The sequence below is a fragment of the Haplochromis burtoni genome, unplaced genomic scaffold, assembly GCF_018398535.1.
Source record: "Haplochromis burtoni strain Fernald_Lab_line unplaced genomic scaffold, NCSU_Asbu1 Contig_622, whole genome shotgun sequence".
Lineage (NCBI taxonomy): Eukaryota > Metazoa > Chordata > Actinopteri > Cichliformes > Cichlidae > Haplochromis > Haplochromis burtoni.
Window position 1 is genome coordinate 167,747 of NW_024582983.1, and position 16,412 is coordinate 184,158.

The 16,412-nt window shown below is 43.8% G+C and overlaps 1 protein-coding gene across 3 annotated transcripts in view; it reads left to right on the forward strand.

The window, feature by feature from the left end:
* LOC102314652 (junctophilin-1) overlaps positions 1 to 10,155 on the forward strand; it is a 37,233-nt gene extending 27,078 nt beyond the window's left edge. Inside the window, exons 3-6 of one of the 3 annotated variants that reach the window (XM_042214886.1) lie at positions 478 to 720; positions 1,140 to 1,576; positions 4,281 to 4,377; positions 9,579 to 10,155. In XM_042214886.1, the coding sequence (XP_042070820.1) occupies positions 478 to 720; positions 1,140 to 1,576; positions 4,281 to 4,361 (761 nt within the window). In that variant the 3' untranslated portion in view covers positions 4,362 to 4,377; positions 9,579 to 10,155. Of the gene's footprint in view, positions 1 to 477; positions 721 to 1,139; positions 1,577 to 4,280; positions 9,376 to 9,578 lie in introns of those variants that run through there. The other 2 variants (XM_014329917.2, XM_042214885.1) reach the window with 2 other exon arrangements.
* The last annotated feature ends 6,257 nt before the right edge of the window (positions 10,156 to 16,412 follow it).

Consider the following 16,412-nt stretch of genomic DNA (forward strand, 5'->3'; position numbering starts at 1 on the left):
TTTTCGGGACAACTGTGATAGACAGACCCAGTAAACAGCATTTTCAGGTAAGTGACCATTTATTTAAAGACTTCTTTGAGTTTTGTTGTGGCAGCTTTGCAGCTGACATGTCTCAGCTTGGCAACAACAACCCTCTGCCAGGTCCCTGCGTCAGTAAAAAGGAAGAGCCTGATTAGCAGACTGGCCCCAGCTGCACTGCCAGCCTCTCTGGCACTGTGCTCTGAGCCCACTGTGCCACCCCTCTTCTGCAGCGGAGTTACAGACCACACCTCCACCACAGTGGTGTTGATACATGGTGTCCAAATTTGTAACTGTTCCAACTGTAATTATTTTTTGTTTTTTTTAGGGTTTTTTTTTAAGGAAGGGTTAGTCCGATCTGACTTTGATCTGTCTGTCAAACTAAGTGTAGAGAACAAAAAGTGTGTGTGTGTGTGTGTGTGTGTGTGTGTGTGTGTGTGTGTGTGTGTGTTTTTCTAGGACCCGACTACACACTGCAGAAGTACAGTGACTCGCAAGATGTAACTGAGAAGCCCAGAGAGGAGACAAAAGAGAAATCTCTTTCAGGGAGCCCACATTTCTACAGGAAAGGCACAACACCAACCCAGTCTCCATCTGCAAGCCCAGGTCCCAGCCCTAGTCCTTCACCTACTGCTGCTAAAAAGGCTTTTTACAGCAGTAAAACTCTTGCCTCTGATGCAGCAGCGGAGGCTTTGACAGCAGGTAAGCAACTTTATTGCATGTTTGTCTATCAGATATTAGCTGTAATAGTAATACAGCTAATTTCTACATATTTACTGCAACAGGAGGTTTCCCAACAGTCTGGAGGAAGTTCTCCTGAAAGCTGTTATTTTTTCTTTGACTCTGTAGTTCATCTCATCCTGAACCATCTGTGTTTGGCGGGTTTAGGTTGGATTAGGTTATAGAGACTCATGGTTTGCCAATTAGGAAGCTGGAGGGTCTTTTTGCTTATTGTCTTGCTGAAAATTAACAGCATCCCGCAGATACTGTGAAGCTGAACTGAGATGTGAAGCTTGACTGAAAACTTGAAATTCTACCTCCTGAACCAGTATATTGTATACGCATTAGTCATTTGGTTAACTGTGGTCTCCATTACTCCTGTCTTTTTTTTCATTGTACAGGCATAACAAAAGCAGCGTCAAAACTTTCTCTGAGACAGCAAGTAAGGCAACAAGAGGCTTCTCCAGCAGTCAAACAGTCTGCTGCCACTACAGTCAGCAGTTACTCAAGCAATGGACAGATTCACTCCCAGTTCCATGGTTACCATGTTAAAGCAACTCTTAAGATTCAACCCCCTGAAGAACCAATTGGTGTAGTGGATGATCTTCACCCATCTGACCTTGTACACTTGCTGCCATCACCTGTCAAACAAATTCAACCACCAGCACCAAAACCCCTGCCAGCCCCTATCCCTTCACAAGTTCCAGCAAAAGATGGCACCAAAGCACAAGAGCCTCCCAAGGAACTGCAAAAAAAGGAATCAAGCAAATCAAGGAGCCTTGCAGAAACCAAGAAAGCCAGTATGGAAATGGATCCTGAAATTGTAGAGGACAAATCGGTGAGTTGAGTTGCCACACATATTTTTATAATATAGTATTCTAACAATCAGGGAGAATCGAACGCACAGTGAGTGTGCGTGTTCAGATTGTACTGACATGACTTATACTTTCTAGAATTTCCCACCAATGTTACAATAACTATAATCTGAATATGGATATATGTCCAGAATTAGGGCTGTTGCCATATCATGGTGCCCACGGTAATACCACAATACATTTTTACCTCATATAAAAGTGCCATATTTTGATATTAATGATATAACAATGCTATACATTTACATTCCCTAGCACACACACACAGACAGACATGTTTAGCAGTGAGGCCCACATGTCAGCCTTCAGTGGGATCTGATTATTCCAGATGTTGTGTGCGATGAGATGGATTTAAATTAGAGTCTGGATTTAACAGGAAGCCAAAACAGGAGAAATCTGCTCTCTCTTTCTAGTCCCTGTCAGGACTCTTGCTGCAGCATTTTGGATTAACTGAAGGCTTTTCAGGGAGTTTTTAGGACATCCTGATAATAATGAATCTTTGAGCTCAGAGAAGAAATTCGGCTGTTTTTACAGGAGGAAGACATGCATGAAGTTGCAAGGAAATGCTGTAAAACTTGTGAAAATCCAGTTAAAAGTCCAAAGTTACTGGTTGTACTTGTTTGCGGTGAGCAGCAGATCAAACAAGTTAACAATTATAAATGGTTTCAAACACACATCCAGGCCTGTGAGACTCATTTAGACACTCGGACACTGAGCCGTGGTTCTCTGGTACATTTCTGCATACTTTTTGTATATTTTGTGTAATATTCAGTAATGAACTGTAAATTTGGACTTTTTCAAGGAAGCGTTTTTTTATTCAGTGTTTTCATTTTTTAATGAATTTACTCCTACTGGGGAGAACACACATGAGGTTTAAGGCCTGGATGATGATGAAACCTGGAAAATGGTTGCAAATAAATATGGGTATCACTTTAGGCAGCTCCTAATTTTATGGATTCGGCACCCAGCTTTGCAGTCTCTAATATCATTTCTGCTTGTTTCTTCACTTTTTCCCTACGCGATTGCATTTAATTCCCGCTCGTCTCTTTCTGTAGCTAGCCTGTATCACTACACTAGCTGTCTTGAAAGCGTCTAACCCCCTCCCTTCTTTCACATAACAGTATGATTACAGTCAGCCTTGTGATTTGCTGCATGGTGTGCCCATCAAAATAAAGTCCTTCCTACATGGATGCTCAGCAGGGTTGAAGATTCAGCTGCCACATACCGACAGGCCATTAATATTGACATATGAAATTATATCGCAGGCCGGATGTGGCCTTCAGACCGTTTAGGAGCAGTGCTCTCTCACACAGGGTTTAGTGGGGGTGGGGTGCTGCTGACTTCAACTGTGGATATAGTCGGACAGCAGGAAGAATACTTTGAGGACCTGCTTCTGTAGAGGACGCAGAGTGTGTGGATGAGGGGCACGATTTGCCTGTCACCAGGGGCAAGATCAACAAAGTAGTTAAACAACTACTTGGTAGCAGCAGGGCCTCTGGGGTGGATGAGTTGCTCTGACTTCCTTAAGGCTCTTGTTGTTCTAAGTCTGTCTTGAAGATCTGGCAAGGTGCTTCTGGATTGGTAGACTGGGGTGGTGGTTCCCATCTTTAAGAAGAGTTTCTGGAAGGTTATAGGGGGATCACACTACTCAGCTTCGCTGGGAAGATAGACTGTACCAGGGTACTGGAAAGGAAACTTTATCCATTAATCAAATCTCAGATTGAGGACTGTTGCAAGAGCTACAGTTGTACACTGCCAGCAGTCAGTGTTGGACTCAGTCACCAATCCTGCTCATTATTTTTATGAACAGAAATTTTAGGCATAGCCTCGTGCCTGAAGGCTTCCAGTTTGGTAGCTTCAGAATCTCACCTCTGCTTTTTGCAGATGATGTGGTTCTGTAGGCTTCAGTAGGTGGTGGCCTGTTTGACAAGTATTTGTCTTGCAAAATTTAAATAAAAATTTGCAGTTCAGATTTATTAACAAAATTCATAAATGGTATAATAAAGGTTGTATGCAAACGAGCAAAAAAGAAAAGAACGACACACACACACACACACACACACAGGGTGATATGAGTCTCTACAAGAGCAAAAGGTGAAGCAACAAAAGGATTATAAGAAGATGACAAACAAATGTTACCAAAGACCTTCTGCAGAAGAAGAAAGTGGGAACTCTGAACTAGACAGCTGTCTTGGACAACTACTATTTTCTGTGGCCATCTCCCTGTACAACTCCTCCATCTAATACGCTGTACACACTGCAATAGTTCCACACTGTTGCACACGCTCTACAGTAAAAAGTTCACAGGTTAGAATTAAATGTCAATCATATATATTTCACCTCTGTAATACTCTTCATACTTATAGTTGAGCGATTTGTGCCAGCTCTTAAATTGGTAAACTCTGTAACATATTGTATTATTTAAATAGTTTAGTCTGTTACTGTTACTGTCTTTGGGCAACTGTAATCCACACAATTTCCTGAGGGATTAATAAAGTATTCTGATCTGACTGAACTGAATTCAAGAGGATATCTTTAATAGTTTCCACTACATACTGCATGCTGTCAGTGGGGCCCACTGCTTGTCTTGTTGATTTTGATAGCGTCAGTAATCATAATGTTGCAAAATAAATGAAATGACTTAAAGAGCTTTCTTGTGTGTCTCCACAGGGCCCTAACTCTATCTTGGTGGTTCTTGTGATGCTGTTGAATGTAGGTCTAGCAATCATTTTTGTCCATTTCCTCACCTGACCAAATCTGGGCTCGGGTAAGAATTTGCAGCTGTATGAGTATTTCACAACTGAAACTGGTTTGCTGTTGTGTTTATCGTGCACTCAGGAAAGATCAGTCATTTAGAATACAACCCCAATACAAACTGTATATAAAAACAGAAGTGCAGTGATCTGCAAAGCTATAATTTATTCACAACAGAAAACAGAAAGAGTAGCAAATGTTTACAATAAGACAATGTACCCCTTTAAGAAAATATTACTTTATAAAGAAGTTAAGATGGTGGCAATAAAAGACTGGAAACTGTAAGTGGTACTAAAAAGAGGAACATTTTACTAATACATACTAATTATTATCATTTTACAAGTAATCAAAAAGGAGTTATCTTTAAAATTCTTCTATTGCTTTATACAGGTCCCAATGCGTTTCCCTGCTTTGTCCCCTCTCCACTACAGTGTCAGACCTCTCAGGTCATCAGGTGCACATCTTTAAACTGCTCCCAGAATTAGATCCGAGTGTGGTGGGGGGGCTTTGAGTTACTGTGGTCCTTGTTTTTGGAACATGAGTCCCTCTTTAGTCCAGACATGTTTTCCACAAACGATCTAAAGTAGGACCATCTTGCTTTGTTACCTCTGCTCAGTTCAAAAGTCTGCATATCTGATGCTATGGGATGCATTAGTGCTTATGGAATTGGCAACGCCATCATCAATGCTAAAAGTGTTTAATATGTGGTTCCAGCTATATGACGTCTGACGTTCTTGCACATTTTTAATTTGTTGGTGTAAACATGATATTTTCTGTTGTGAATAAAATATGGCTTTATAATATTTGCAAATTATTGCATTGCATTTTACACATTTTTGGATTAAAGGCTCATCAGTCCGAGTCAAACATGGCGGCTGATTACATTCAAAACTGTATTCACTCCACTGACATGACTGTTAACAGATTTTTGTTCTATCCCTGCATTGCACCTTCACAATGTTACGGTTCTACAGTTCTGCTGTGGTAATTCTTCTGTTTTCAGTTAGCCTGGAACGTTTGTGCTCCAATTAGCAAAACTGACCCCTGGGCCTGGTTTGAATATATGTTTGACACTGACGGATGCACAGGACACGATGGAGTATCCATGGAGACTCCATCCTTGCCTCATCCTATGGTGAAAGGGCTACGAGGAAGAGAGAAATTAATAATTCAGTAATTTTTTTCTAATCATTGTATTTTTTCAGGTTTCAGTGTATTGCACATCAAGTGTTACTGTGATGCTGTGGAAAGCCAAGTGAATAACTGGAACTGAGTGCCTAAGTAGACTGAGGGAAAGTGAAGCTTAGTTGGTTGTTTAAAGGGCAACACTGGTCTTTTTTTTAAAAATTGTTACTACTACTATTGTCCTACAAAAGGACGGTAAACAGCTACTAACAGTGATGTAGCCCTTTTCTCCCGTTTTTACAGAACATAAAACAGAACACTGTCCCACTGGGTGGCGTTCCTTTAAAACAATGAGTTCTAGAGTTGGTCTAACAGTTACAGATGACCAAAGCTGTTGTCATGTTCAGACACAGTCCTGTTTACGCTGCTTTGCTTGCTTCTTGGCCCACAATCATGACCTATAAACTTTAGGCCAAGAAGGTCTCGATCAGTCGTCCAGGTAAGTAAATCCATCTGGATGTAGCGTAATTATGTGATTCCGCTACATCCAGATGAACAGAATCAACCTTTTGGGGTTTAGGCTAAGGATCTTTGAGAAATTTAAGATGTGGGGTAAAACGTCCTGACAGTCCTGTATTTCTGACACACAGGAGCAAACTATATTAGTATCAGCTAGAGTATTCAGAATTGTGAGGGCAGCTTTGGATATTATTAATTTCATGAACTGTTTGTAAACAAACTGTAGTTTTCAAATGGTTCATAAAGAAAGGAGACTTTACCAGGTGTTGCTTTGTTATGTGCTTTTAATAAACTAATAGGTGTTGGTAGAAATAATTAATTGTTCACATGAAAGTTGTGAGAATCATTCTGTAAAGCACACATGGGATCCCTCTGATTTATACACAGGTTTCTTTTCTTTTGTGGCTTAAATTGGAAACCTTAATTCAAGTACACATTATAGCATTCAGTTGAAGGAAGTCTTCTGTCTCGCCAGCCGGACAGACATAAAAACTACAAACATCACAAAGCTTTGCTGGTAGCAGGTCGATGCTCCAGGAAGCAAAATAAGTACATTTGAGTCTATTGTATGATGGATTTACCTTAACCATCAAGTTCTGCTGCTATTTTAAGAGCACTCCACTTTCTGTCTGCTTATGAAACTGTGATGTGAACAGTATATTATTCAGTGTGTCACAATGATGACAACACTTTAACTTGAACTTTGTTTGGGGACGGGGATGAACATGAATGGAGTACGATGGGGCAGCAAAGGCTGTGTTGGTCTCATGGATGTGCACACAACAGCATGCAAGAGCTTGTTTGCAGTGAATGAATCTCCTGTGATAATGCTCAGTTTATTAGAAGATTTGCTTCTTCCACAAATTTGAGATCACATAAAAGTGGTCTCAGTGGAACTCTGAGCCATCTAAAATAGCAGTTGTACTGGAAGTGGTCCAGAGATACCCAGGAAGGCACATATGTATAAACCAGTGCTGTGTCTACACATAAGACAGTTTAGCAAAGAACCAGTTTTAAAATGTATCTTTGCTACCAGCAGCATGTTGGAGGGAAAAAAAACATGATTTGCTTCTAATTTTTTAGTTGAATTTATGAAAAAATTTGGTAAAATGCCAAATATAAAACAGTTTCACATTTATAAAACTAAAAATTCGATTCAGAATGAAACATTTTAAATTGTTGGTTCAAAGTATCATCAATCTGTAGGAGGGGGTAAGATAAAGGCCCCGGGGTGGATGTTGACAGCCATCTGTAAAACACCGTGGATGCTCTGCCACAGTTTGGGGCTGAAGTCACTGATGTCATTGATCTCGTCAGTATTAATGGAATTATGAGCAAAGAGAAGTACTGTGACATCATCCAGCCTCCCCACAGTCTGGACCTCAACATTATAAAACTGTGAATCCCACTGACAGAGACTGGAACAAAAGGTGCTTCAGAGAGTTCAGTCTGTATTGAGTAAAAGTCACTTTAAGCTTGTTAGAATTTTTTCCTGTTTTTTAACCTAATATACTGTATTTCCGTGTGTGTGTGTGTGTGTGTGTGTGTGTGTGTGTGTGTTTTTAAGGTAAATGTCATTTTTAAAAAGGAGTGACTTTACACTCTTTATGGTCCTTGGAGAGTGAGTGTGTTTGTTGATCTGTTCACATCCATTGCATATAAAACTTGATAACTTGTTCTCTGCAGCAGTGACCGGACTCCTGAATGACTTTACTCTAACAGCTACTTTTGTGACCTTGCAGTGGATCCATCCAGACTAGTCAGAGGGGCCTTTTTAAAAAACGACAGCAGACAGAACAGCAGACACAGACAAAACGGAGGCCTGAAAATAGCCGGGTGGAGGAGAGGATAAAAACACATGGAGGAATGAGGGGGGTGGCAAGGGAGAAAGATGAAACCATCACCACCCCTGGACTGTGTGAAAGTCTTTGGTGCCCAAGTCCAGCCTGATTGGACTGTTGATGACGTGTGACTTCAGAGTGCAGTGAAAGCTGAAGCTGGGAGTAGCTAGTTGGAAACCAGGCCTTTACCCTCAGCGAGATGAGCCAATGGGAGCAGAGTGGATTTGAGTGTCGGGCCTAGCATCTAGACTGCCCATAAAAACCTGGAGTATGTGCCTGTTTAGCAGTCAGTCCGACTGCTGAGTAAATTTTCACGTTTTGAAATGCTGCAATAAAAAGTTTGTGCCTTATCCAGCTGAGATGTAAAGAATTTGTTTTGTATATGATCAGTGAACAATAGCACGGACATTCAGTCGTTATGTTGCTCTTCTGTTCAGTTAGTTAGCCGTCATTTACTTTGCACCAAGCATACATTGTCTAGAAGATAACTTTGCACTGATGCCCACTCTGCATCGCATGGAGTGATTTTTACTTCAGTTCAGCAAGCACAACTCACCTTTTCTCTCACATGTAAGTTCTCATAAGACTGTTGTGATCTAGCTTGTGCACAGATTTGATCACATATGTGTGTGCTTCAGCAGTTTGTGTATGAGAGTGTGAGAGGATGGGCAGGTGTTGGGCTGGATAAGTTCAGAGATGCACTTTGAGTTGATGGAAGCCAACAGCTGCCTTACCGTTTTACAGAGTGACATGGTAGTGGGTAAGAATGGCTGGGCAGGAATGTGAAGCACCAAGCTGCTTCCCTGTGCCAGCTCCTAGGAGAGCGGCTCTATTTCTATTGGTCTGTTTAGTGATCTGTTCACATCCATTTTTATCTGATTCTGTCTCAGTGCCTGCTTTTTTACTTTATTAAAACTTAACCATAGACGATATTTTCATTCACAGTCCACATTATTTCATTTAAAACTGGTTTATTGCACTTATAGTTTTGATCATTATGATGGCTGAATACCAGTCTGTATATGTTGAATGTTAATATTTTAGTTGACGAATGAATCTGTCTTCCAGTGGGCTGAAATTGCACTCGAACCTCCACCGAAGCAGCTCACTCTTTGGACGATATTTAATTTTAAAGGAATATTATTTTATTTTGTATGTATCCATTTGTTTTCTTTGTTCTTTTTAAACTTTAGTTTATAGTGCAGTAAAAAGAAGTGCAAAGTGCAGGCTTTTGTTTGCCTTGTTAAAATCTATGTTAACATAAATGACAGAACTTTGAGTATAATTATTTTGTATTTATGTGGATATGAAACATGCACCATTCATTTTATTGTATAATGAGTTTAAATGTGTGGTTCACTTGATGGTTATTACTCTGTTGACCTTGAAGGAGAGGTCACAAGTCAAATATGACATAATATTTGAAATATGGTAGTTTTTGACAATGCACTCTTTCACATTGTGCTTTCTAAGTTCTGAGGTTTTTTGTCAATTTTCAACCAATAAATCATTAAGTTGACCTTGAAGACCTGGATGGATGTAGCCCAAACTTTAACATGACCCCACTCTAGACCCTACAAAGTTTTATCAAAATGTGCTCAACACTTTTTTTAGCTATTGTATTTTCAGACAGAACGCTACACACATACATACACATGCAAACATGACAAACAAACATAACCATCTTGGAAAATTTAAAGTCTTATTAAAATTCTGGATTTTCCCCCAGAATCCTGGACTGGCTGGTGGAGCGACGGAATAAGACTTTGAAGCCCATGATTCATAGGTTTATTCACGGGGATGAAAGCAATCAGGATCACGGGTTAGAACCTTTGTTGCTTGCAGTGCGGGAGGTGCCCCAGGCCTCCATGGGATTTTCTTTCTTTGAGCTGCTGTTCGGCAAGAAGCTTGATTAAGGAAAACTGGGAGGAAGGTCCAAGCCCAGCTAAGAAGGACATTCAGTATGTTCTGGACCTGAGAGCAAAGACACGCACTGGGAAGGTTATCACGAGAAAATTGTCTCCAGGCTCAGGAACTTCAGGAGTGCCTGTACAGCAGAGCGGCTAGAGGGAGACAAAGTGCTTGCATTACTCCCTTCTTTCATCTCAAAGTTGCTCAGCAGGTTGCAAGGAGCCTTCATGGTCACACAGTAAATGGGTAACAGGTGTTGACTATGCAGTGGCGCGGTCAGACAGGAGAGGAGCCACACAGGTATATCACCTTAACACTCTCAGGCTCAAATTAAACTTTTTGTTGCTAATGCACAACCAAGTCCTGCACTGGTACTTCTGAGTAAAAAAAACTCATAAAATATGTATGTGAGGTAATCAGGTTGTTAGTTTTTAACTGTTGCAAATCGGCAACACCTGCCTCGAGAGGGTTAACCTTCTCAAAACATGGAGAGAGGCCAAACCCACTTCTCTGATGAGGGAGAGAGATGAGTTTGGCCAGAGGTGCCCAGTTCCTCCTTCCCTCCATTATGATCACACTCAGGCTGAGCAAGTGAATGTTGCTGCGTTGCAACAGCATTTTGCAGATGTTCTCCCCATGCCCAGCCGTACCTCTCTGATAGAGCTCCATTTTGAAATGTGTCCTGGTGTGACAGTGCACTCACAGCCCTACAGGTTACCTGAAGGACAAATTGTTCAGAAAGAATTGGCTGAGGCGCTAACAATGTGGGAGTATTTCACTAGCAGGGTCCACTCCCTTGGTAACGATGAGCATGACTGGCGATGGCTCTCAGACCGGGCAGAACCCCCTGTACTAACGAGAAATAAAGGGAGGAAAGGAAGAGAGGAGAGGACAGGAGAAGAGAGGAAAGAAAAAGGGGGGGGCATGAAAATGAGAACAGCGGGTATTGGAGAAGGGGGGCTTTTATGGCCTGAGGCCAGAGGGGGCGTGAAGGAGGAGTAGTCCCGCTCCTGAAATTCAGATGATATCTCCACTTCACTAGCAGGGACCACTCCCTTGGTAACGATGAGCAATGAGGGATGAGGGAGTGTGATTAGTGCTGCGGTTTGAGGAAGGGATGGCCAGGGATGTGATTTGGAGGAATCCCGGAAGACGAGGGCACTTGGCGAAAGTGTGAGAGGAGCCATGTCCTGATTGAGGCGTGGCCAGATTCGGTGATGAACAGAGGATCCAAAGGTAAGGTGTGCTGAGATTTTCTGAGGTCGAGGTAAAGGGTTAGTGAAGGGTCTTAAACAAGAGTTTATTTTAAGTAGTATGTAGGCGTGGTGCTGCCCGATTGATTGGTTTGCTTCGTTTGAGGATGAAAATGAAGCGGATGAGGAGTTCGAGGATTCGAGCGGATTCGAGGATGAGGAGGTGAATTCAGAACAGCATAAGCCGAAGAAGGCGAGTAGTAGGGATGGGTATTGATAAGATTTTAACGATTCCGATTCCATTTTCGATTCTGTTTAACGATTCGATTCTTTATCGATTCTCTTATCGATTCTTTTTTTTTTTTTAAAAAGGAGAACACTAAGGTCGATTAGCTCAGAACTTTGTTTTATATCTTCTCTTTGAACAAGATAGAAATTTTGGAGTAACATGGCCTTACAAACCCAACAGTGAGATCTTGAGAGATCCAGCCTACGACTCTTCAATGGGGTGTCACAGGGTCCCCAGGAAAAAAAATTGTAAATGTAAAATAATAAAATAAATATTCTTGTGAGACATATCACATATTGACGGGGTCGGGTTATGTTAAAAAGTATAAATTGTTATACTTTGTTCATTGGTTCAAAGGTACCCCACACTTCTTTTTTTGTTTGCTTGTTTGTTCTGGTGTATTTTTCATTTGAACTGTTACTCTGCCAGAGTACTCATATTTACAAGATGGCATTGAACGCCCCATTGGTGTATCAGGAAAACTATTTTGTACGTATGTTCCTTGAAGGGGATTGAAGTCGTTCTTTTTTCCACCGCAGCGAAGGGCTAGGAGTAGGAGAGGAGCTGCTGTATGTTTTTGTTATCGAATCGATCTGATTGTGAAATAAAGCATATGCAGTGAGAAAGCAACTCCAGGAGTCATCCCTGCCTTAAAGCTGCAACATTCTTCTGTAGCAATAACAAAGTATAACATAAATTGTTCTGTGGCAATTACACAAGAATATCCAGTAATGTCCCTGCCTACAATTAAACACATTCACTTACCAAAAATCGGGGCATCTGCTGTGGCAAATGGGTTCAAGCCTTTGACCACAAACTTAGACACTGCTCGGTGACATTCGTCTATCCTGGCCTGAAAGGAGACGCTACCGGTAGACTGCAGCGAGAACTGCCAGCGAGCGCCAGCCAGACTCTGTCTGTCTCTCTCATCATGGTCACCTACATGTACAGTAATGGCAGGTCTTGTAATAAGGCAGATTGCGCTAACATAATATGCACTGTTAGTTGATTATTTACCTGCCGCATTAACGGGAGAGGACGTGCAAACGTTAGCGCTGCTGCTGGGTTGAGAGTCACGAGTCCGGAGCGGAATTAAAAACGCGTGTCATCGCGTGTTTTGTGAGCAAATGCTTTTGCATATTCGTAGTGTTTCCTCCCTTAAATGAAATATCTACTTTGCAAGTTGCCCTGTTGTCATCGGTTCTCATAAAGTATAATCAAACTTTTGAGCGTTTGAGCCGCTTAGGCGCCGTGTTTCCTGCCAGGTAAATGACGCTCCGCAACGTGGTGACGTCATTCGGGGCGACTGGAATCGATAAGGGAATCGTTTGCAAAAATGGCAAACGATTCCAAGGAATTGAAACAGTGGGAACCGGTTCTCAACAAGAACCGGTTTTCGATACCCATCCCTAGCGAGTAGGAACGTGGCCTCGAGTGTGCACGCAGGAAGTAATCGCTATGCTTCACCTGGATGGTAGAGATGCAGCAATTTTGTAGATCTGAAGTTAGGGGTAAGCAGTGTAGGGTCGTGGCAGGTGACTGATGCTGGAGACTGTTGATGAGTAGTGATATCTGGGCTGACGTAATGGTTGGGCATGGTGGACCTGGGAGCAGTTCGGCGAAGAAATTGATGCCGCTGAAGTACATCTTTATGGAGGGAATTTTGATGCTCAGAAACCGGAAGGCATGAGATATGAAGCTGGAAACTGTTGTGATGTCAAGTGACGGAAAGGGCAGGTTGAAGTTGTGATGCGATGAATGGAAAGTGTTCCGAGCGGTCCAATAGGAGAACAATGTGCTTGCTGCAAGGCTATTTTATAATCGCTTCTTGGGAGATGCTGATGAGTTCTGCGATGCTGGGGTTTAGATCTCGAAAGACGTGGCTGAAAATGGAGGACCTGGGGTCAGAGCTGCCTCTGCGTGGGGCGCCAAGGCTCTGAATGTCTTCGGCCGTAATAACCCCCAAAGCCGGCAGAAGGGGCGGCATCTGTGAAAAGCAGGACGTCGTCGGGGCGGGGCAGCCGATCGTTGTAGAAGAAGGTGATGCCGTTCCAGTTGGCGGGAAGTTGCCAGAGATGCGGTTCGGCCCTGGGAGAGCTATGCAGCATGGCGGAGTCGAGGAGTGGCCGTTTGGATGCAGCGGGTGAAAGCAAGTGAGGGATAAGTTTAAGCATCCCAACGGGGAGAGCAGCCGTCCGAGCGAGGAGGAAGCTTTGGGGAAGAAGGGTGATGCGATTGGGCTTTTCGATGGGCAGGGGAGCCTGGAAGCATTCAGTGTCGAGGGTTATCCCAAGGAACTCCGGGGATGTTAAAGGTCCCGCGTTTTCTCTTCCGACGAAGGGGCGCCGAGTTCGAAGAAGACTGACCTCAGAGTAGATAATCCGCGAGCTGGTGGTGACGTGGGAGGGGGTCAGACTGGGAGCCATCAAGGGGGTGAAGCACCTATTTTTTTTTTTTTTTAAATGAAGCAACTTCTGGTGCCAGAATGTGGACAGGGGTGGAGGCTGGTGGGGTTGAGGGGTCATGCAGGGCGGGAATGGCCGCCGCCGCAAAGGGAGCAGCAGTGAAGATAGTGGCATTGAGGCAAGGAACAGCTGGAGTCGTTGAAGTCATGGCAAATGGTGCGGCCTCCGAGGTGCGTGATGGGCCTGCCCGCCTGTCTGAACCGTAAGGCAAAGGCATGCTGGGGTGGAGATTGCGGGTTTAGAGGTTCTGGTACGGGAGCTGTGGTCAAGCGGGAGAGAACAGAAGGACGGCACAAGGGCTGAATCATTTTGGGCTGAGGCTATACAGGTGGAAGCGGGAAGTGATGGAGCGCCACACAACTTGCGGGAGAGAGAAGATGGGCGGCGAAGACGGCAGTAGATTTCCTGATCGGGACTGCCCCGGAAGGTGTCTTGGTTAAATTGCTGAAGGTGAGCAGCTGCCTGAGAAGCGAACTGAATGAGGTACTGACAGAATCCGGTGCCGCCAAATCGTAACGCGAGGTTGAGAATAATGGTCAGATGAAGTCGAAGTCTGGTCTTCGGGAGGGAAAAGCGGTGCGGAGGACGTCTCTATATAACGAGAAGGCTAGAGCAAACTCAGCCGGGAGAGCTCTTTCAACTGAGAAGGGGCCGCACCACGTATAATAATGGAACCATCGTGGCCATTGATCACCTAGGAAGAGCAGGTTGCGTGAGAGGAGGAGGAATGAGCTCGGCCAAATCCACATGTTTACCGGCAGTGATTAGTTAGCGAGGGTTAGCAGATACAGGAGAAGGCTTTGGGGCCGGTGGGTTGAAAGGAAGAATTGCTGTGGCCAGCAAAAACTGGATGGTGTTAGCTTGGAGAAATGGGGCCTGGGCGAAAAGTCTAGGCCAGGTGCAGCTCTGAACTGGAGGTAGGAGCAGTCAGACGGCTGGTTTGAGGAATGTTAGCTGAAATACGGTGGGAAGTAGCGGAGGTGAGAGGACCCGGCAACGCTGTGCAGATGTTAGCTGTGGCGTTTGACGGGGGAGGAATGAGTAGCTGAGAACCTAGCATCCCGGTGCTGAGGTTACCTGTGGTGTTTAGCAGAGGAGGAAATGGTGGCTGAAAACCTGGCATCCCGGTGCCGAGGTTGGAGGCAAAGTTTAGCAAAGGAGGAATACGTGGCTGAGGGTTTGGCAACTCTGTGCCAAGAGGGTTTGTGGGGCGAGCTGCGAAGGGGGAATAGAGGCACGCAGAACTGGCAACCCTAGGCGAGTGTCACGCTGGGTGGGAGGAGCAGCTGGGGAGGGAGCATGCGGAGTGGTGGCGAGCTGCGGCTGTAGCTGGCTGGGTGAGGCTTGTCACTACCTGATCCATACCGGAAACCCGATCGGTACCCCGCATGCGCAAATCTTACGTCACTTCCTCTCTTTGCCAACATTGCGACATTCAATATATTTGAATGACACGGTTAGCGCCCAGTTAGCTCCTAGCATTTCTCAACAGCTCTGCCTCCTTTTCGACTGCCCGGGACATTTAAACAAGGGATAATCCGTATACAAAGAAATTCATGCTTTTCTCCTCAACAGAGAGCGTCCCCCGATTGAACAACAGCGCCGTAAAATAAGAAGAATGGCGCCTAATTACAGAGTTAATAATACAGACTTTGTAATATGTCACGTGTAGATTCATCAGCCAGATGAAGTGTTTACTGACAATTGACAGTGATAGCGGACATCATCATCACTATTCCAATCAATCCTCTCCACACAGACAAGCATAAACACACTCGACTATCACTAAATCAAATTTAATACACGTTTGTAATGACGATAATTCAGTTTACAATAGGGTTCATTTGCTCGATCAGCAGGTGGCAGTATCCTCGTACACTGGGGAGTAAACTGCCATTAAACGAACACAGGAAGAAGAAAACCCCTGCACATGCGCGGTACAGATCGGGTAGACCCGATTTGTACAGTCCGACTTTGTACATGCGCAGTAAGGATCGGGAGTCCTGATCCGTAACTTTCTTTTTATTTTTCCTTTTTGTCTACATTAAATTGAAATGTTTCATTATTGGAAACATTTTAAGAGATGCTTGTTATTCTTAACATCTTAACAGATACTCTGACCCGTAACTATCGTAAAACGGTCCAATGGGCTGAGCGATGGGGAATTCGTGGTAATGAGCTGAAGGGTGAGTAGGAATCGAGCTCTTAGGATTTGCGAGGCGTCTGATGACGACGAGTGTTCGCATGAAAATGAGAACAGTGGGTATTGGAGAAGGGGGGCTTTTATAGCCTGAAGCCAGAGGGGGCGTGAAGGAGGAGTGGTCCCGCTCCTGAAATTCAGATGATATCTCCACTAGAAGAGTCTTACAGCGCTTTGTGTAGCCCCATAGTTCATGTGGAAAACAAAGATGGGTCTATGTGGTTCTGTGCTGACTATCGTAAGGTGACTGAGGTGTCACTTATCCCAGGGCCTGGGTCGACAAGCTCCTGGACCGGTTAGGCACTGCTCATTGAACCAAGGGATAGTGGCAGATTCTTTTTGTCCAGAGTTTAAGGAAAAATACGTCGTTCTCCACTCAGTACGGTTTGTACCAATTTGTCACACTTCTGTTCGGCTTGTTTGGAGCCCCAGTCAATTTCTAGCTTCTCATGGACCAAGTGCTGCGTCCGCATGCTGCATGTGCTGCCACCTATCTGTTTGGCTC